Source organism: Acanthopagrus latus, chromosome 13 (assembly GCF_904848185.1).
Source record: "Acanthopagrus latus isolate v.2019 chromosome 13, fAcaLat1.1, whole genome shotgun sequence".
Classification (NCBI taxonomy): domain Eukaryota; kingdom Metazoa; phylum Chordata; class Actinopteri; order Spariformes; family Sparidae; genus Acanthopagrus; species Acanthopagrus latus.
Genome location: NC_051051.1, coordinates 20,071,969 through 20,091,932, shown reverse-complemented (window position 1 = coordinate 20,091,932; position 19,964 = coordinate 20,071,969). Strand labels below are relative to the sequence as shown.

Here is a 19,964-nt window from a genome sequence, read left to right as displayed (position 1 = left end):
ACGGCTTTGAGTTTTTTTCCCCAGAGAAATCACGCAACGAAACAGGCGGCTCTGAAAAAGACTGCCTTCGACTCTTTCTATTCTGAACAGACGAGGACGACGGGCAGGGCCCTCTAGGCGGACATGCCTGAGCGAAGCGAGCATCTGCTTAAAAGCCAGATGTGAAACACAGCTGGAATGCCAGTTGAGGTTTGGTAGTTTGCTGACATGTGAAGATGGCCGATTAAAGATTCCTCAAGTGCGACGAGGATGGGATTCGAACCCACGCGTGCAGAGCACAGTGGATTAGCAGTCCATCGCCTTAACCACTCGGCCACCTCGTCTTTGAGCTGAGGGCTCCTTCGTGTGCGCACGCGGTGTGTGACCATAAAAAGCCAAGACAGTTGGACCCAACTCAGGTCTGATTGCAGTGCCTTGCAGGAGGTCGCAAGGGGAATTAGCTCAAATGGTAGAGCGCTCGCTTAGCATGCGAGAGGTAGCGGGATCGATGCCCGCATTCTCCAGGAGACTTTGGTTTCCTCTCTTCTGTTGCAAAGGTAATGAGCGAAAAACCGTGACATACTGGACATTAGTCGATGGACATGCTTAACGTTCTGTGAATCAACTCAGGTGGTCTTGTTGGTGGCCTATCTCACTGCATGACTTTTGCAACCTCTCTACGGCCTGGACCTTAGTTAAGGACCTGCTGGCTGATAGATGGCAGGTAGATCTTAGACACCTTGCTCTCCACCTTCTACTGCAGGATGCTTCACAGGTGCTGCACTGGGTCTAGGACTGGAGAGTCACCATCACCTTCACTTTCCTCAGCAAGGCAGTGTCATCTTGGAAGCACCCTGCAGCAGACGGTGGAGGACAGCAAGGTGTCCAACGTCCACCTGCTCTGTGACGTTATCATGGAGGAGAGAGAGAGAGAGAGCTCCAGCAGCGACCTGTGCAGCTCTGGTGAAGTCCATGTCCTGGAGGGTGAAGGCAGTGCTAGTTAATAATGGTGATCACACTCAATATTGACACTTTGGGCACAATTTAGACATGTGTACTTACTTTTGTTGCCAACTGTTATACAAGCTGTACACTGACTACTACTATATCAAAGTGTCATTTCTATAGTGTTGTCCCCAGAGTAATTTCTGTTGTTTTTTTTTATAAATGTGGGGGATGCACCCACTTTTGTCAGATACTGTATTTGGGAATTGTACTCAAACACACAATATATACACTATATACACAAGCTCACACTCTATTTTTGTGCTCTCTGTTCCTTCAGCCACTCCTCCAGAGATTTCCCTTGTGAGGCCTGTGGACAAAAGGTGGCGCTGTCATAACGGCTATGGCCAAACTCCTTGGTTTTTGGCTGTCCACACGTGCCACACGTGTTATATGCCACTCCTCTTAGATACCTCCTCTTGGACACTCCACTCTCCTCCTCAAGGGCCCGCCGTCGTCTGTTTCTCTCTGTGAAGCGAGACACAGGAGCGCCCAGTGCAGAACCAAGCTGAGCCGGGCCTGCACTGGGTGTTGAGACACCAGGAGCTGCCAGCACCAGTGACAGCGTGTTGTCAGGGTTCAGGACTAAGTTCCCTAAATGAGCTGACATGGGCTGTGCAGTGCCTGGTGCGGTGGGGTTGGGTGCAGTGCCTGGTGCTGTGGTGGTGGGTGCAATGGGGCGCTCCCTAGTGGCAGCAGCGGGCCGTCTGCCTGGCCGCAGGACGGGAGCCTGTCCCTCCAGATTAGGAGGGAGGACAAACTGGTGCCGTGGGCCAGATGTTGGAGGAAGGAGCTCCAGTGTCTCCTTCGGGGCCGGAAGCTGGTCGGGTGCCACGGGAATCTTGTTAGTTGGAGCCATTCCCTGGGAGAGGACACTCATCTCCTGGGTCTTCTGCCTCCGTTGAAACCTGAGAGAAGATCATTTGTGTTAGATCAGTGGTTCTCAAATGGGGGTACTAGTACCCTCTGTATTTGAAGGCGTTCCAGGGGGTACATGAGTGCTGCCAAATAATGTGCCTGACCTACCACTGAATGAGTGTCTTCTGATTTAGCTCAAAGAGCTGGAGCGTGGTCTCCGCCATAAGCCTTGGAGTGTTGAGCACCAGCTCCCGGATGTGGTGGTAGCTGTCAAGGATTTTTGACCATCTAGGGGTGGAGACTCCAGACTTCTTGGTGGGCGACTTGTGCAAACTGCACAGCTTGGTGCATATGGCCTCAACCAAGCGGCTGGTGCTGGGCCACTGTGCAGGACCCCCAGGATGTCCTATCAAGCAGCGTTTGACACTCTCCACACCCGGTGTGACTCCAGACCGCTTCGGAGCCTTAAAGCGGCCACTTGTCAGGCGCACCTGATGGCGAGGCTGGTAGTTGACACGCTGCTTGTCAACCTCAGGGAGAGCTGTCCACAGCTGGACGATCTGGGTCACCTGCAGATCAGTGAAGTAAGAAGCCTCACGGAGATCCACCAGGTAAACAGCGAGATCCTGGACTTTGTCCCACCCAGCGATCCCATCCGGTCCAATCACCTAGTAAATCAATCGATTAATAGTAATATATGTGAAATAAAATGTCATTGAGATTGGATTGAAATAGTTATTAAAGTGTCTTACTCGAGCCTCGTCAGACATACTGCTGGACGGCACATCAGCAGGTGATGCAGGGGCCTGAGGAGGAGGAGAGGGCGGAGGTGGGGAAGGCAGATGCGAAGAAGGTGGAGGAGAAGAAGGCTGAGGTGGAGACGGCGGAGGAGGAGGAGAGGCCTGAGGACTCGTTAACGATGAGGGCCTGCTCTGCAGAGCACGGGAGGGGTCATCCTCATACAGCACCGGAACTGTGATGTCCTCCATGCTCTCTTCAACAAAGCCCTCATCTTGGAAGTCCTCATCATTGACTTCCTCCACCAGCCTGTCCTCCTCCTCTGGGTTCTGGAGCACTGGCGTCAGTTCCTTGCCGGTCTGGCTGTACAAGTACTCCATCCCCAGCAATTCACCTAGGAAAAAAAACAAAAAAAAAAACAGAAAAAAAGGACAGTATTATTAATATTTCATCCAATACATTACAGGTTACATTGATCAACATAGTGTTATTAAAGAAAACATTAATTAAGGTGTTCTTTTTCATGTTGAATGGGGGATAATTTCTTACCTGTGTATGCTCCAGGGGTGCGATAGCGCTCATCCCAGCATCTCCCTAGCACCTTTTGGCTGAGCTGGTCCACCGCCTCTCTGAGAGCACTGCTGTAGGAGCGGATGGAAGGTGCTCCCTTTACAGCGTCCTCCATCCGGTCGTCATTCCAGCGCATCAGCCCTTCCAGAAGATACGCCTGGAAATGCGCATCACTGGCACTGGTTCCTGAAGGTGAAATACACAAAGAGGTATGTCACATTTGTAAAAGATATTAACCACATATGATATGAAGTATCTATAAAACAAAGCCAGACATATTGAGAAAAAAAGAGGTCTAAAACTAATAACGCATATGTATGCAATACCTGGAATAAACCTGTTCAGGTGGAGGTGAAAGGACTCCAAGGAGGTAGAGCCACGGGCACACCTGTAGCAGCACAGCTCCACGTTGCCTTTCTTCAAGGTGCCCGTCTTGATGTAGAGCTGGAAGTCTTCTGGGTCTTGGATACAGCCAAGGTGTTTCTGCTGCTCCATCCATATCTGCTGGATCCGTTCGTGGTCCAGCAGAGGAACGCCCAGAGTGTCCTTCCCACTCGCGCTGTCAAACAGACTGATCAGTGACCCGATCAGTCTGTTGGTCTCCTCCACCCCTCGGGTCCTCCTCCTGCAGTGCAGTGCCAACTCCCTCCGAGTGATGCGAGTGGTCACCGCCTCCTCCGAGATGTTGCCAACACTTCTTGCTGCCAGCTCACCCTCCTTGGCACGGCGAAGAGCAGCAACATCTTCTGGATCCCACTCAAAAATGCACGTGGACAGGCGTGCCATGAAGATGCCATACAGGGGGTGAGCCTCAGTGGTGACACCTGCAGCAAAACGGCGCATGAAATGCCAGATGTCAAGCCGCACCTGAAGCTCATCCCACCCTGCAAACATGGCTTTCACCCGACAAGGGCCATGCTGACTGCAGCAGTCTCTGTCCACATAGATCACCTTGGGTGGCGCCTCACCCGCCTCCCTGTACCGCTTCAACAGGCCAGCTGCCATGGTGTCAAGTGCTTGTCCCTCACCAGCTGTCAGAACCGAGACAAGGACTTGACCGTACTCGTTGCCAACATTGGTGCACCAGGCAGCTGTACCTGCAGCAGCACCAGCGAGTTTCTTCGTGACCTATTCAGAAAAGATAAGGAGTTAAAAACTGCATTCATTAGTATGAAATGTAATGTAAGTGCAATATTTAAATCTCTGTTTCTCTGATGCTACTATGATGATGATGATGATATCTGAGGCTTTGTTTTAGTATGCTGTATGTATTTTATTTTACTGTCATGTGGAAGTGTTTGTGTAGTGATTGTGTGTGTGTGTGCTGCACTGCTTTTAGTAGTTGCACAGTAGTTGTACTGCTGGTATAATGACATTAAAGACTATCTCTATCAATCTATTATGTATGCACTCTGTATATAAACAGGGCTGTGATACCTTTTTGGTGGAGTCCATCTTGAGGACAGAGCCAAAGATGGAGGTGATTTTGGCCTTCACCTCATGCAGCCGGCTGAGAACATCCCTGGCATAAACTGCTAACAGCCACTTGGGCTTGGGTAGGGCAGGTAAGCAGGGAGGCTCAGCAAAGACAGAGGGACGGACAACAGCGGACCTTGTGAATGGTTCACAAGCTGTCAGGTACTGCAGGACACGCTCCATCCATGCCTCGCTATGCTGTTCCTGCAGCTTTTTGTACAGCTGGGTCACGCTGTTTCCCATTGTCCTCTCCCTCATCATCCTCAGCACACGGATGCCACACGAGTATCTAATGAAAGGAAGGAGTGTAATGTCAAAAAAATAAAATAAAATAAAAAAAAACAACCCACAAATAAAAGCACCTAATAATGGTTGACATTAAATATGAATTACCTGTAAGTGAGCAAAGCTGGAAACATGCTGCGGTGGCCCACATCCAGCTGGCCTAAGATGTCTTCAGACCAAGCAGGATACTTTTTGGAACAGCGCTTGCACTCCAGGTACTCAGTGGCAAGGTCATACCACCCGTCGATGTCCAGCACCTTCCGCACTGTTCTGTACACTCCTGCGGCTGTTAGTCTGTGCTTGCCGCAGGCTGGACGAACACAGACTAGAGGAAACAGCCACATCTTCTGGGGTATCCACAGGAACAACGGCCGACAGAAGAAGTGGTCAGGCGAGGCGGGAGGCTGGGTGTGAATGAGGGCGGGCTGAGGAGGATACCACCAAAGCTTCAGCGGTGACACTAGCTCTGGCTTGCCAGTACGTGGGTTGGCCTTGAACAGAGTGTGCCGTATCCACTCGTGCTGGTAAGGTGGAAGCTGATCCTTCCAGTGACTGGGAAGCTCAGCTGAAGGTTGATGAAGGAGAGCTGCTGGTGGAGGATCAGCACAGGTATCGCGAGGCACCGTGGCTGCAAGAGTTAATGAAGGAGAAATTAATTAGGTTGGATGTTGATTTTGATTGTAATATGCCATAAATGCAACTCACAAAGTGCCACAGTGCAGAAACACAACAGAAAGAAACTGAATAAATAGCACAATGTTAATAATACTAGTGTTAAAATAAAATGTCAATAATACTAATGATAAAATACTACAATTTTAAGATTAGTAGTGGATAGTGTAGTACATTAAGTAATATTAAGAAGCAAAGAACCCAGTGTAAGCACATGGAAAATTATGCAAAATGTATTAATGATGCCCACAAATATGAAATATGCACACAGACACAGTAACAACTACTATTGTCATGATTAGAACAACAACTATCCACCATCCCAGTGGTTCAGAGGGAGCTAAAGTGTGAATGAGAAGAGCATGCAGTGTAATTGTGAAAAAAGCGTGTGAAAAAAAAGGCGTTAAGATTCAGGTGATTGCTTTAGAGCACATGGGTGAGTGGAGTTAAGCAAAAAACACACAAAAAAAACAGCGACATCTTTGTACATCTTTAAGGTTTGCATCCTGGTTGATGTGGTTTTATGCTGTTTTGGGAATAAAAATATATCTAAAACGTAGAAATGTTCCACAAAATAACATTCTTAGTGTTGTCGCTAAACATTCACATCATATTTGCATTTGTGTCATATAATACACCTGTACTCAGCTGTGCCTCACACTGCGCTGCAGCAGATACCATTTCCTCATCATCAATCTCAGCAGAGTCTGGAGAGGAAATGTTGAAAGTATTAGGCCTACTGTTAACAATACACAGAGACAAATGTCTGTAAGATGGTGCATACTTACCAGAAGGGAAAAGCTGCCTGGGTTTTGAAGGTCTGGGTGAGGTGAGCTGCGGTGCTGGAGCTGGAAAAAAGTGGACAACTTAGTAAAATCTGTTAAAATGGTACAAGTTATACATGCAGGTAGGACTGCTGTAGGAGAAATTCAAAATTCACACTCCTACTCACAGAGTTTAACTGGTGACATCAACTTTTTCACCAGCTGTGAAGGAGACAGATTCCCACGCGCCAACAGAGATTTCACAGTGGCGGGCTTCCATGCGCCACTTTGGAATCCTGCTGGAGGTGCAGAGGAAGTGGAGGGAGCAGGAGAAGGTGCAGAGGAAGTGGAGGCTGAAGATGGGAGGGTGGAGGCTGCAGTGCGTCTCTTCAAGACATATGTCTTGAAAATGGCCATGTTGGTGTTGGGCCAGGCATCAGCAGTCTTCAGGTAATTGATGAGGGCCTGGGCCTTCTGGCTCTGGTCCTCATAAACTTCCTTCATGGAGCGACCCTTAAAATCTCCAAACTCCACCATCAAATAGCCCTGGTCTCCAGTGTCCTTCGCTTTCTTCTGCATCTCCTGCTTACAGCTAAACTTCTCCAGTTCCACCGTCATCTCTCTGATCTGAGAGGTAAACTCCTGGAACACGTGTTTTTAATAAAGGTTTATTAGAGATACATATTCACAGGAAAAGCAACTCTCCATTTTCCTGTTTACAACGTCCTCCGTAACAACCAGCAACTTTGATACAGCGACTGAGGGTCAGACACGTTAAATCAAACAGCAGCCCGAACACGTATCAGATGTGTTTTGACCAGAGAAAACCTGAACAAAGAGGCAGATCTGAGGACAGCTATGTCTTCTCTTCCCGTCTTCAACATCTGTTGTAGCTACGGTGACCACAGACGCATTCGGCTGACGGTCGCCAGTTAACAAAGCCCCGCGTTAATCCGAAACACCTGCGACCGACTCAGTTAGTTGCTGTGATTATGGTTACCACTATCTGTCCTGTTTTCGGTCATTTTCGGCCAGTTTTTCATTCATACGGACGGGAATACAGTTTATTGTCCATATGGGCGTATTGTGCAGTCCGTATTGACATATGTATTAGTTTGAATAATTCATTGCTCTTAAAACACCTGTGCCTGCGACCGACTCAGTTACTTGCTGTGATTATGGTTACCACTATCTGCCCCGTTTTCGGCCATTTTCGGACCGTTTTGTACTTTTGTACTGCTAACGTTTCATTTAATTTGATTTTACATTTTATATTAACTTCAGCGACATCTTTTTCTCTTTTATTTACTGTCGAAAACCTTAAAAGTTTACGTTCAATAGTAGAGTAATAAACTACTTACCAAAGCAGAGACGGGTTGTCATAGAGTGAGAGAAGGATCGCGAGAGCAGCGGGCCTAAATGTAAGCCACAGCGGCAAGGAACGTGATTTGTCAAAAGTAAGCCCACAGGACAGAACGTGATTGGCTGATGTGGGCTTACTTTGGGCTTACTTTGGCAGGGGGCCAATTTTTACGCTCCCTCACGCAAAGGAAAAGACACGCGGGAATGATCGAATAGTGAAATATCACAGACAGTGTCTCCTGTATCTCTGTATGTATATTTCTCGCGTATTTTAACCGAGTCATCCGCCGCGCACCTCGCCGTGAGCCGGATGCGTACCCACGACCTGCCGGCCAAGGCAAAGCCTGGGTTATTATTGAGCCCATGGAGCAGCAGAGTTGTGTTTGTTATTAATCATCAGCAAATAAAACATCGTGAATCAAAGCGTGGTATATATATATATATATATATATATATATATATATATATATATATATATATATATATATATATATATATATATATATATATATATATATATATATATATATATACCACGCTTGTACTATTATTTGTATCCGTAATATGTGTCCATTCCTCATTTATTTATATTCCGGTTGTCCCTAAGAATCCAATGATCAAAAGCATCTAAATGGTTTTTCATAAAATTATTCCAGCTTGTGAATATCGTCCTGTAAAGTCAATTTGTTTACCGTCTACCAACTTTGTTTGTCAAATAAAATCCAGACTTTACCGGCCGCATCTTTATTTTCTCTAGTTCCTGTATGGTGTTGTTGGGTGTGCTCGTTTTCATCACTTTGCTGGCTACAAAATAAAAGTGTCCCCATCTTTCTCTGTTCAGCACAGCCCTTGAATTAGATGGAGCGCTCCTTTGTTTAAAGGGCCAATAGGCTTTGTTTACTGTTTTTTGCTGCCTTAGTACAGGGATAGCGTTTTGGCTATCAACATGTCAATCACTCAGGCTTCTAGCCAATTATTTTACCTTTCCAACGATGGTAGGCGTGCCCAGGTGCGTTAGGTATGAGCCGAGGAATATCACTGCGTCTGGCAGCTAGCGGGCTAACTTTACGCAGCAGACGCATTCGCACCGGACATTTAAATACTTTTAGACGGCAATTTTCACAGTTTACAATGGCGAAATCCACAAAGAAAAACTAAATATGTCCGAGAAGAAGACCTGGAATGGATCATCATGTGATGAAATTGAAGACGGTGAGTAGGGCTCTGAGAGAGAGGAGATGTTTGCTCAGGGCCTCGACGACATCTTAGATCGGTGTGTAACGTTATCTTGGATGATGTTTGATTTATTTATTTAGCCATGAGTGAAATTTGAATGAAAGTTAGCGGGAAGGGGTTTTTATGCTTACAGTGAACTGTACAGCACACATTAGCATTTCATAAATAATGCTAAATGGTTAGAGCCCCAGGGGCTAATTAGCCTAGCTTGCATCAACTACTCAACCAAAGCTATGTAATCCTTATAATTCTATTCTATAATGTTATTCTTTTTGAGCCTCTAATTCCCATTTATTTATTTATTTATTTATTTATTTATTTACAAGCTTGTAAACAAATTGAACTCGATCTTTTTCACTGACCGGACACTGGGAATATTCCCTCAATTCAATTCTGTTTATGTACAGTCATTTTTCTGATGTTTTTGTGTAATATGTAGTATATATTTAGTATATATCTGTGTTTATTTGTTTCCTATGTAAAAAGCACCCTGTTGAATTGCATTTATATATTTTTTCATCATATGTGCTAACATTTGTGCATTGCATTGTGATTTGTAGGTCATAGTCTGAAGAAAGTGACGTGGATTGGGAGCCTGAAAGTGAGGCAGTCAGACGCCCAACCCCCTCTCCTGCTGAAGGGGGTCATCCGAAGTGCCAACGATCCTCTTCTGCATCCACCAGTGCTACCTCCCCTGCTGCGTACATACAGTATTAGTATATTGAAAGGGTTAGGGTCATTTTTGTATAATGGTTACTATTCTGTAGTGTCTTGTCGCATGACAGTATGTCAATACGGCCACCTAGAAGCGTGTGGAAACCCCTCTAACCACCCATCAAATGAATGTGTGAAAAAATTATGTTTTGAATCATGGAGGAAGGCTTTATAGTCACCAAAGTGCTTCAGTAATGTTTCCAGTGTCACAGAAGTGAGTAAAAGCATTTTGCACAATTTGGCCATTTGGAGACGTTTTGGAGAGGTTCGGGGACGCCAGTGACACCACAAACTAAAAACTCCATAACTCCCATAAGGTTAGGCCTAGAAGTCTAAAATTTTATCCAGGTGTAGTTGACACGATGTAGAGGGTATGTGGTATATTGACATTTGCCTTACATAAAGCACATCCTAGTTATTGTTATTCAAATATGACCTATTTTTTTTGAAGACAAAAAAAATGTTTTAGAGCCATATTTGAACTGATGTCATTTGTCATCTTCAGAAACTAGAGGTTTCAAATGAAGTATCATGAATCCATCTGGGACTTGTAGTCATTGTGTTATAAGTTTTTCCATTTGGGTATGCTCAATAGGCGAAAATGACAAAAAACAGGTGGGTGTCAAGGGGTAATTATAGCTTTCTGTGTTCTCAAAACAATTCATACAAGCATCAGAATGCTGCACAAATGATCCTGATAGAGATAAAAAAAAAAAGGCAATCATGCAGTCAGTTTATAAAGTAAAAATAAACAATTAATCTGTTCAGACCTGCAGCATTGCTTCATGACTGCCCTGTCATTTACACAGTGACACAGATGAATCCAATCTAGATCTTCACACAATTTAGAAGTATGATTTTGTAGAAAGCAGTTTAACATTAACATATAATGGTATGGGGTGTAAAATATACATAGGAATGTAGTAATATATCTATATGTAGTATTTATATGTCCCTGGGACTGCTATTACTCTGCAGTATTCATGTAGTTTTACTGTTGATACTTGTACTACACGGAGCTGATAGTACTGTTGTACTCTAAATTAAGTAAAAGCTTTAATACAGGAACTTTACTTGTTATATATTTTCTCTACACTGTAATATTCTTACCTTTACAGGAATGATGTCTGAGTACTGTGTCCACTCTCAGTGCAAATGTCAGATACAGTAGTAGTGAGTAATTAAGTGCACTTAGACTACTTATGCACTGTGCAAAAGTAGCCCACAAATTTGAAGTACTTTTACTTTACTTTAGTACTTTACACCTCATTACATGTTTAGAAATATTGTATTTTTACTTCTATAGCTTACAGCTGTAGTGACTTTTCCTATTAAGTTTTTACATCAATTACTCAGCAGTATTTAGATTACTTGAAATACTTCTCTCAACCAGTTACATATTCTTGATAGTTGAGTATTTATAGTAAGACCTGCAGCTGCCTGTCAGTCATGTTTGTTTTTTTCTTTTTTCTTTTTTGCCAGAGTTGAGCTGCAGGACGGGACGGGCCTGCACTTGATCAGCTGTCTGACAGGAAAACAACCAAATAAAGCCCGAGGAAGTGATGACGCGGATGGATGAGATGGTTCAGTTTTTCTCAGCAGGGCAGCTCTCTGAGGAGGAGGAGGTGCTGTTCCCCTCTGTCCCCCCGCTGGAGGAGGTGATGGCCGGGGCGGAGGTTAAGGTGATGGGGACAACCCTCTCCTTCCCGTCAGTCACCGCTTTGTCCCGGGGTGCCTGGATCTGCAGCTTACCGCCCACCAGCGAGCAGGTGACGGTCTCGGGGTCGACGTCGCTCGGAAGGTCGAACTCCTGCCTGAACTCCTGACACCTGTAGGAGTACGAGCCCTTCTCATCCTCCTTCTTCTTCTCTGTCTTGCCGCTCACCCTCAACTTCGTGCCCACCTGTTTGACTGACAGCTCCTCTGGGGAGAACTCCTGAGTGTCTAGGCTGAGGGCAAAGCTGCTGCTGTCCTTCCCCAGCTCCTGGAAGCTGATGGGCTTGAACAACCCCGTCAAGGTTGAGGTCTGGTCGATTTCCTCGAAGATCTTCTGGTGGAGCTTCTCCATGTACTCCATGCTTTGCCTCATCTCCTGTATGTGGCGGATCATCACCTGCTCAATTTGGTAGAATAGGGGCCGGGTCTCGGGCCACAAGCTTCTGATGGGCCAGTTCATGTCCAGGAAAGGCCTCATGGTGACGGGGAAAGGCTGGAAGACGCTTGGGCACAACATCCTAAGAGTAGTAGAGGTGGAGGTCTGGTTTCAGATTCTTTGCTTCAGTCTGGAGTCCGTCTGTCTGATATCCCATCTCTCTGCTGCTTATATACCCACACACACCCCACCAGAAACTTCCAGCAGCATTCCTGTGTGTGTGTGTGTTTGTGTGTACGTGCCCTCATAGTTTAAATGCAGCCCGGCTGGTATTCCTGCAGCCTGCTGCCACATGACGACACATCTCAGCTTTGTTCTATTTCTGCTGCATGACTGTCATCGTCTTCATTAAGCAGGTGAACACACACGAGTCACTTTGCAGTAATTGTACTACAGATATTGTGTCTTTCCTCCATCCTTGTCATATATCCAATGTTAAGAGATTATAAAATTAACTCTGTTTTATGTCTTTTAACTTCCTCTCTACACAGGAAGTGGGAATGTGTTGTGTTTGTCTGTTTGTGATCACGTTTACCTGCATTGGATCAAATATCTGATCATTTTAATGACCTAATGTACCAGCTGAAGGACAGACAGAGACAGAATGTAATGACAAACACCCACAGTTTTAGATCAGCTCTGGGATCATCCTCTCATCTTACAGTCAAAATTAGTCACAGCGACTGGTAACAGTGTACTGGTCTTTATTGTGTTCATGATTTTATTTATAAGTTGTTTCAGTGGATGTTCAAGACATGTTAAAACATTGTTTCTTCACTCAGTGGAGGGAGACATAAATCAGATGTACAGAAAAGTAAATGGAACATAGCAAAAAAGAGGCAGGAGGCTAACAGATTGTTTAAGTGTTTTTGTTAACAAATGTTACTGAACATAAAACTCATCACAATGATCACACAGGTTTAAGTTATGAGAAACCATTTGATTTCTGTCTATACTACAGTATCAATGAGCCTCAGCTGCTGTTGCCACGGAGAATGATGAAGTCAGAGTTGTTGTAAATTCATATCACTGACTTGTGAACATGGTTACTGAATTCATCCAAAAATGACCCAAAATACAAAGTGTGGCTAACTCATGTTACTGTCCAATGCTGCTAGCATAGCTAGCTTTTATATGTACGTAATGCAGTCATGAAGATTTCTTCAGGGGTCCCTCCACATATCACCTCCACGTATGAGATTTTTTAATTGGATTTTTGAATAACAGCGAATATAATCTCTTTGGCAAACACTAGTATATGATACTTAGACATTTTGCTCATCAAGATAGTCTCCATAGATGAACTCTACTTTTGTAATTTTTGAAGCGTAAATAAAATTTCATCTACTAAAAAATTAATTTTGGGCCACAAACAGACTTCATCACAGTGGCATGACATAACATCAAGTGGTACACAATTTACTACACAATTATTATAAACGTCTTCTGTAAATTGATCAATCTACCAGATGTAAAGTTAGAGTTAGAATACTTTGTAACTAAAGTCATTCTGTACAGACAGCCTAGTGAGTAGATAGTTATCAATGTCCATTGTGATGGCGTTCTATTTCCCAAATAACCTCTGTAATCTCAGTTAGCCATTTGTTAGCACCCCGCGCTTTTTAATGACAGGTAAGCCAAGGACGTTATAGTGCTTTACAATTAAATTGCGGGACATTTAACTGTGTGTTTTATGTCTAAGAACAAAACATGTAAATATCTTAAACCTGTTGTAACCAGATGCGCAAACATGATAACTGATTACCATGTTTTAGGACTACAAACCCCACCACTCTATAACCACTTTGTGAATTGTCTTAACTTGGCATACAAGGCTTGATGGGCTAATGACTATGCCAGCTATGTAAGCTTAAACTATTGTTAATAAATGTTGATTTGGGCTTTCTAACTGGTCCTTGTATTTACATGTATTTAATTAACGTCCTCATCGTAAAAACGTTAAGAACTCCATACTAGGTTCAGTAAAATGACTTGACGTCATGGTTTTAAATGCTGACGAATAGGGGCAGCGGTATGTAGCAGTGCATCAGTCTGCTGGTTTAGTGTGTTAGCAGGGCACTGAGCTGTTTACGTATAGTCGACTCATCGACTTCGTTTCTATTTTTTGCTTCGAATTTCTTCCCCTCTTCTCTCCCCGGTTCTTGCCAATCATACAAGAGAGTTACCTCTCTGGCATCCAGCAGATCACATGCCAGCTACCAGGACGATGATCGGGTTGGTCGGTTCGTTACTAGTTCCATGGTAGAAAACTTAACTCGAAAAAATGTGACGAACGAGAGTTAGCTCCGTGTTGCTAATGCTACCAATGGGGGATTAGCTCAGATGGTAGAGCGCTCGCTTAGCATGCGAGAGGTAGCGGGATCGATGCCCGCATCCTCCAGTTTTCATTTTGACTGTAACACCACCGACCTCATCTTGGAGACAGTATGTCGTGTGTCGAAAGATATATATGGCTACACTAGTATACCGGTTAGCAGACACTCCTCAATTGTGTGTATTTCAGACTCTAACGGGCACCTGTAAGTCAACCTCTTGGTGCTTGTGTTAGTTGATGCTTTTGAAGAAAACATGTAAATAGTTTCATTTTATCCCAAGATTATTGAACGTCGGGCCGGAAGTTTCCAAAGGCAGGCTTTACTAGAATTATAATGTTGAACTGACGTCATTGAACATGGCTGTTGCACATTAGTATAAACGTTATTTCCAGGTCACAGAGTTGTACTTTGTTAGTTTCCAAACTTAAAATAAACACCAAATGTCAAAATAAAACTAAGTAAAAAAAAATCAGGCCTACAGGTAGTATCTTCCGCGTCCAATTCAGATGACTCATAGGTTTAATTTCACTCATCCAAACAGAGAACAGTTTAACTGGATGATTATCCGGTAATACATAATAAATATATTTTCATCCAGCAGATGGCGCTGTTGCGGCTGCCTTCTTACTTCGTTTTAATGCACTGGACGCAGCTTTTTCTAGGACAGGGTCAGTTTATTGGTTATTATTTTATTATAGCTTTCTATGTTCTCAAAACAATTCATACAAGCATCAGAATGCTGCACAAAAGATCCTGAAAGAGAGAAAAAAGACAATCATGCAGTCAGTTAAAGTAAAAGTAAAGTGAAGTAAAAAAAAAGTGAAGTAAATAAAACAATTAATCTGTTCAGACTTGCAGCATTGCTGCATTTTAATCCAATCTAGATCTTCACACAATTTAGAAGTATGGTTTTGTATAAAGCAGTTTAACATTAACATAAAATAGTATGGGATGTAAAATATATATAGGAATGTAGTAATATATCTATATGTAGTATCTATATGTCCCTGGGACTGCTAGGCTATTACTCTGCAGTATTCATGTAGTTTTACTTTTACTACATGATACTTTTACTACATGAAGCTGATAGTACCGTTGTACTCTAAATTAAGTAAAAGCTTCAATGCAGGACCTTTACTTGTTATATATTTTCTCTGCACTGTAATATTGTAATTGTAATATATACCTTTACAGGAATGATGTGTGAGTACTGTGTCCACTGTCAGTGCAAATGTCAGCTACAGTAGTAGTGGGTAATTAAGTACATTTAGGCTACTTAAGCACTATGCACTACAAATCTTGTTTGCACTTTGTATATACTTTTATATATTTTTTTGAATATATTTCTAAATAAAACAAACACCATACTAGCATACTATTGTCTGGAAACATACAAGAAGTTTTAATTAAGAAAAAATGTAATTAAGAATATGTATGGTATGTCCTGGTGACTGTTGTGTTATTATTAGATTATTATTACTCTGTTATACTTGTGTACTTTTGCTGCTAAATTTAATTACATGAAGCTGATAATGCTCCTGCACTTTAGATTCAACGCAGGATCTTTTCTTGAGATACAGTTTTTCTACAAGGTAATATTCCTATATTTACAGGAAGGACCTGAGAACGTCGTCCACTCAGTGCAAATGTCAGATACAGTAGTAGTGAGTAATTAAGTGCACTTAGACTACTTATGTACTGTGCAAAAATAGCCCACAAATTTTACTTTACTTTAGTACTTTACATATACTTGTATTTTTACTTCTTTAGCTTACAGCTGTAGTGACTTTTCCTATCAAGTTTTTCCATCAGCTACTCAGCAGTATTTAGATTACTTGAAATGCTTCTCTCAACCAGTTACATATTCCTGATAGTTGAGTATTCATAGTAAAACCTGCAGATGCCTGTCAGTTATGTATGTTTTTTTTCGTTCTTTTTTTTTTTTTTTTTTGCCAGAGTTGAGCTGCAGGACGGGACGGGCCTGCACTCGATCAGCAGTCTGACAGGAAAACAACCAAATAAGGCCCGAGGAAGTGATGACGCCCTGGACGACCTCCATGTGACGTAGACCTTAAAAAAAAAGTGATCTGCGCCATGACGTGTCTCCAGGGTTTCCGGCCATGGCGGCTGTTTGTGGTCCGTGTGCGCCGTGTACCGGCCAGAGTCCGGCCGACAGAGTACACCCACCGAGCCGGACTGAGATCTGGACTCTACGGGATCATTCACGCTCCAAAAACCGCCGAACAAAGAGCACAGAGAACACCGGAGCGTCCGTCTACCGCCCGGGCTGCACGCTTGCCTCTCTGACCAAATATGGGCTTACCGCCTGCCATATTTGGGAATATACGTCACGCAGGAGTCTTTATAAAGCCGGGAATCCTCATTGAAGGAACTTGACAGAGCTCAAGTTCAAGTTGTCACCGTCCACACGTGAAAACACCAACCGGAAACAAACATCTGATGTTGTTTACTTTCCCTGATGACTTCTGTCACAAAGATCCTAAAGTAATAATTTAAAAACTTCTGAACCGGGACGCCGGACCTGAAGACCCTCCAGCATTGGCTTCCCCCGAGCATCACCGCCCCAAACAGCCGCAGCAGCAGCAGCCTCTGCCCGGCCAGACCGCCTCTCCTCCTCGGCGTACAGGAGCGGAGAACCCGGTCCCCGTGCAGGAGCAGCCCGGTACTCAGGAGCTCCAGGAGCGGCTGAGCTTCACACCCGCGACAGCCTCTCGCTCTTCTTCCTCTAAAGAGATGGCAGCGACCAAAGCGGAGCTTCTCCTGCCCACCCTGCAGATCTCCGACCCTCTGACTTGCTTCCAGCAGCCTCTCTCCCCGCTGGACGGATACTCGAAGCTGGAGGAACTGCAGATGCTGCTGCAGAACGCCGCGGCCGGAGGCTCACTGCTGGCCGCGTCCGCAGCGGAAGGAGCCGGGCTGCTGAGCGGAGAGCCCATGGAGTACGGAGGTGAGGAGCGGGCTGTGCTGGCGGGGTGGTGGTGGTGGTTGCGGGTGTTTTGCAGAATGTTCAGAGGAGACGCAAAAGCGCCAGACAGATACACATCAGAACCCCACAAAAGTGCTTAATGATGTTCATTCTGCTCCTAAAATCGTTATTTTATGAAGTGGTTGAGGGTTTACAGAGGAATCCTGCATGATGAAAGAATGCTTGAATTTGGACTTTATTATAAGAGAACTATGTTGTTTTGTTGAAGAAATTCAAACTAGAAATATGAATGAGGTAACAATGCACACTTGGAAATGTTCATCTTTTCGACAACTGAATAAATAAGGTGTCAGATGACAATAAGGTCCAGAACACTGCTTGAAGCTAGAAAGGTTACAGGATTCCAAATATAAACAAAGTGAAACAGTATGAGGTTGTGTTGTCCATCAGTCTGTTTCTTCAGTTTATTCAGTCATGAAAACAAAGAGAGTTGGTTTATTTCATTTGTATCAGCATAGACAGTAAGTCAGTGAAGATCCTTCTCTTCTAAATGTCTTGGTCAAAACTACATATTGCACCTTTAAGCTGATATGGTGTGTTTGACTGATTAATAATTAATTTCTGAGCTAATAAAACAGGTAATTAGGATGCAATTATAGTCTAATTACTAGAGCTCCTTTCACCTTTTGCCTATAACAATAATCTAACAGACTATTTTATTCATTTTTATCAGTTATTTGCATACATGCTTTATACATCATATGAAATATCCTGTTTTTGAAATTATAAACATGTTTCTTCAGATCAGCCCATTTTTAAGGATTTTTAAATCTCTTCAGTTGTGATGGAGCAGGTAATCAGCTGCGACTTGTCTCTGACCAGTTCTTTATTCTCTTCTTCTCTCTCAGACTCTCTGTCGGATATTCCGGACCTTCAGAGTCTCCCCCCTCTCACCCCCCGCCTCACCCCTCTGGCCTACAGCGGCCGCTTCACCTTCGAGCCGTCAAACTCTGTGTCCAGCAGTGGTGGCCTGTGGGCGGAGCCTCTCCTCAGCCTGTTTACTGGGTTGGTCAGCATGGCGGCTCCCCCCGCTGCAACCTGCAGCATCTCCTCTACTTCCTCGTCAGTGACATCATCAGTGACATCATCATCACTGTCCCAGCCGAACCTCAGCTCCATCCAGATCAGCTGTGGCGGCGGTGACGTCGCATCAGTCTTCTCTGCAACGCAGACATATACCACTGCCACTGGCTCCAGCCTCCCCCTGCCCTCCTCTGACTCCCAGGCCTTTCAACCACAGGGTCCCCCTCCAGCCTACCCCAACTCCAACTCCAGGCTCGGCCTCCAGCCGCCCTCCATGGTGGTGCCGATGCTCCCAGACTACCTGCTGTCACAGCAGCCACAGGATGGCGAGCTTGGGCTGAGTCAGGATCAGAAGCCTGTGCTGGCACAGAGCCTGAACCTGCCATCATCACAGCCTCCACTTACGCCGCTCTCCACCATTAAAGCCTTCTCCACACAGATCCAGCCTCAAGGTTCCGCCTCTGGTCCCACCTTCCAGGCCCAGTTCACTAAATCCAACCGAATGAGGAAGTCAGCCACAGGCCGGCAGTGCAAGACGCCGCCACACGAGCGTCCGTACGCCTGCCCCGCTGAAGGCTGTGAACGCCGCTTCTCCCGCTCAGATGAGCTGACGCGTCACGTGCGCGTGCACACAGGCCAGAAGCCGTTCCAGTGCCGCATCTGCATGCGAAGCTTCAGCCGCAGCGACCACCTGACCACGCACATCCGCACGCACACTGGCGAGAAGCCGTTCGCCTGCACCGAGTGCGGACGCAAGTTCGCCCGCAGCGATGAGCGCAAGAGGCACTCGAAGATCCACCAGAGGCAGCAGGAGCGCAAGACTGACAGGAACTCCTCCCTGTCTGCTCCCATCTCCATCGGCAAGCCCCCTGCCTACCCCTCTCCTCCCACCTCCTCCCCCTGCTCCTCGTACTCCTCTCCTGCACAGGGTTCGTCCTCCCCCGCTGCCTCGCTCTTTCCCACCTCCTCCTTCTCCTCCCTGAGTATGCAGGCCGCCTCCCCCTGCTTCACCTCCTCTTCCTCACTGTCACATGTCTACACCTCCTCTCCCTCCCCCCACCTCTACGCCTCCTCCTGCTCCTCTCCGATGGGGAGTCCTCAGTCAGAGCTTCCCTCACCCCACAGCTCCAACATCTGCTGACAGAGAGGAAGTCCAAGGTCCCAGTGGCGACCTCTGACCTCAGACTGAAACTCTGCCTTTCACGTGAACTCACATATCAGACCCCGTCCACAACAAACTGTCAGGAGGAGTGAAACACCTCGCTGAACCAACATCTAAAACAGTTTACAGACTCTGCTTCTGGTTCATTTTGAGCCTTTTCGACCACCGTAGCTGACAACGTCTGTTGAGCTGAGTTAAAAAATGATGTGCTGGACATGAGCTTTAACCATCAGCACCAAACTTTATAGGGAAAACAGCTGAATTTAAGAGCCTTCCAATCCACTGATTGAAAGTGAGATTCCTGTGTGTGTAAATTTGAGTATTTTTGTAAGTAGAATGTGTGTACATAATGTTTACATGTATTGTGTACATGGACATGTACATAGTTTTTACCTACTGAGTAGGTTCTGGGACTTTTGTATGTTTACATGCAGGTCAGTGTTTGATTTTATACTGAACATGTTCCCTCTTTAAAGCAAAGAGTTACAAGAATAAAAAGTCAAAGTCCTGTCAGTACTTTTATTTCTGACTCATACTTTATTACTTAATCTACTTGCAGAGTTGTGGAGCTTTCAGTTGGTTTTCATCAGCAGATGTTGACGCCAAACTTTCATAATTTTAGAAT

The 19,964-nt window shown here is 44.9% G+C and overlaps 3 protein-coding genes and 3 non-coding genes across 7 annotated transcripts; 3 read left to right on the top strand and 3 right to left on the bottom strand.

Moving 5' to 3' along the window:
* Window positions 1-241: 241 nt before the first annotated feature.
* trnas-gcu lies at window positions 242-323 on the bottom strand. The gene has a single exon. It is a non-coding gene; the product is annotated as a tRNA-Ser (tRNA).
* LOC119031192 lies at window positions 295-7,773 on the bottom strand. Of its 2 annotated transcripts, none has more exons than XM_037119505.1 (11): window positions 7,709-7,773; window positions 6,536-6,989; window positions 6,372-6,431; window positions 6,222-6,290; window positions 5,020-5,539; window positions 4,588-4,915; window positions 3,477-4,278; window positions 3,130-3,336; window positions 2,595-2,974; window positions 2,011-2,510; window positions 295-1,892 (listed from the first exon to the last, which is right to left on the bottom strand). In XM_037119505.1, exons 2-11 carry the CDS (start codon window positions 6,963-6,965, stop codon window positions 1,238-1,240), a joined length of 3,951 nt encoding a protein of 1,316 aa, XP_036975400.1. In that variant the 5' UTR covers window positions 6,966-6,989; window positions 7,709-7,773; the 3' UTR covers window positions 295-1,237. The 2 variants fall into 2 exon arrangements, with proteins under 2 accessions (XP_036975400.1, XP_036975401.1); XM_037119506.1 differs by having other exon boundaries at window positions 2,011-2,411.
* Window positions 431-503, top strand: trnaa-agc. Its single transcript has one exon. It is a non-coding gene; the product is annotated as a tRNA-Ala (tRNA).
* Window positions 7,774-10,701: 2,928 nt separating the features above from the next.
* Window positions 10,702-14,035, bottom strand: LOC119031197 (heat shock protein beta-11-like). Its single transcript, XM_037119513.1, has one exon. The coding sequence runs from the start codon at window positions 11,890-11,892 to the stop codon at window positions 11,245-11,247; it is 648 nt and encodes a 215-aa protein (XP_036975408.1). The 5' UTR covers window positions 11,893-14,035; the 3' UTR covers window positions 10,702-11,244.
* Window positions 14,036-14,139: 104 nt separating this feature from the next.
* Window positions 14,140-14,212, top strand: trnaa-agc. Its single transcript has one exon. It is a non-coding gene; the product is annotated as a tRNA-Ala (tRNA).
* Window positions 14,213-16,200: 1,988 nt separating this feature from the next.
* Window positions 16,201-19,855, top strand: LOC119031195 (early growth response protein 1-like). The gene is made up of 2 exons (XM_037119511.1): window positions 16,201-17,115; window positions 18,003-19,855. The coding sequence occupies exons 1-2, from the start codon at window positions 16,902-16,904 to the stop codon at window positions 19,316-19,318; spliced, it is 1,530 nt and encodes a 509-aa protein (XP_036975406.1). The 5' UTR covers window positions 16,201-16,901; the 3' UTR covers window positions 19,319-19,855.
* The last annotated feature ends 109 nt before the right edge of the window (window positions 19,856-19,964 follow it).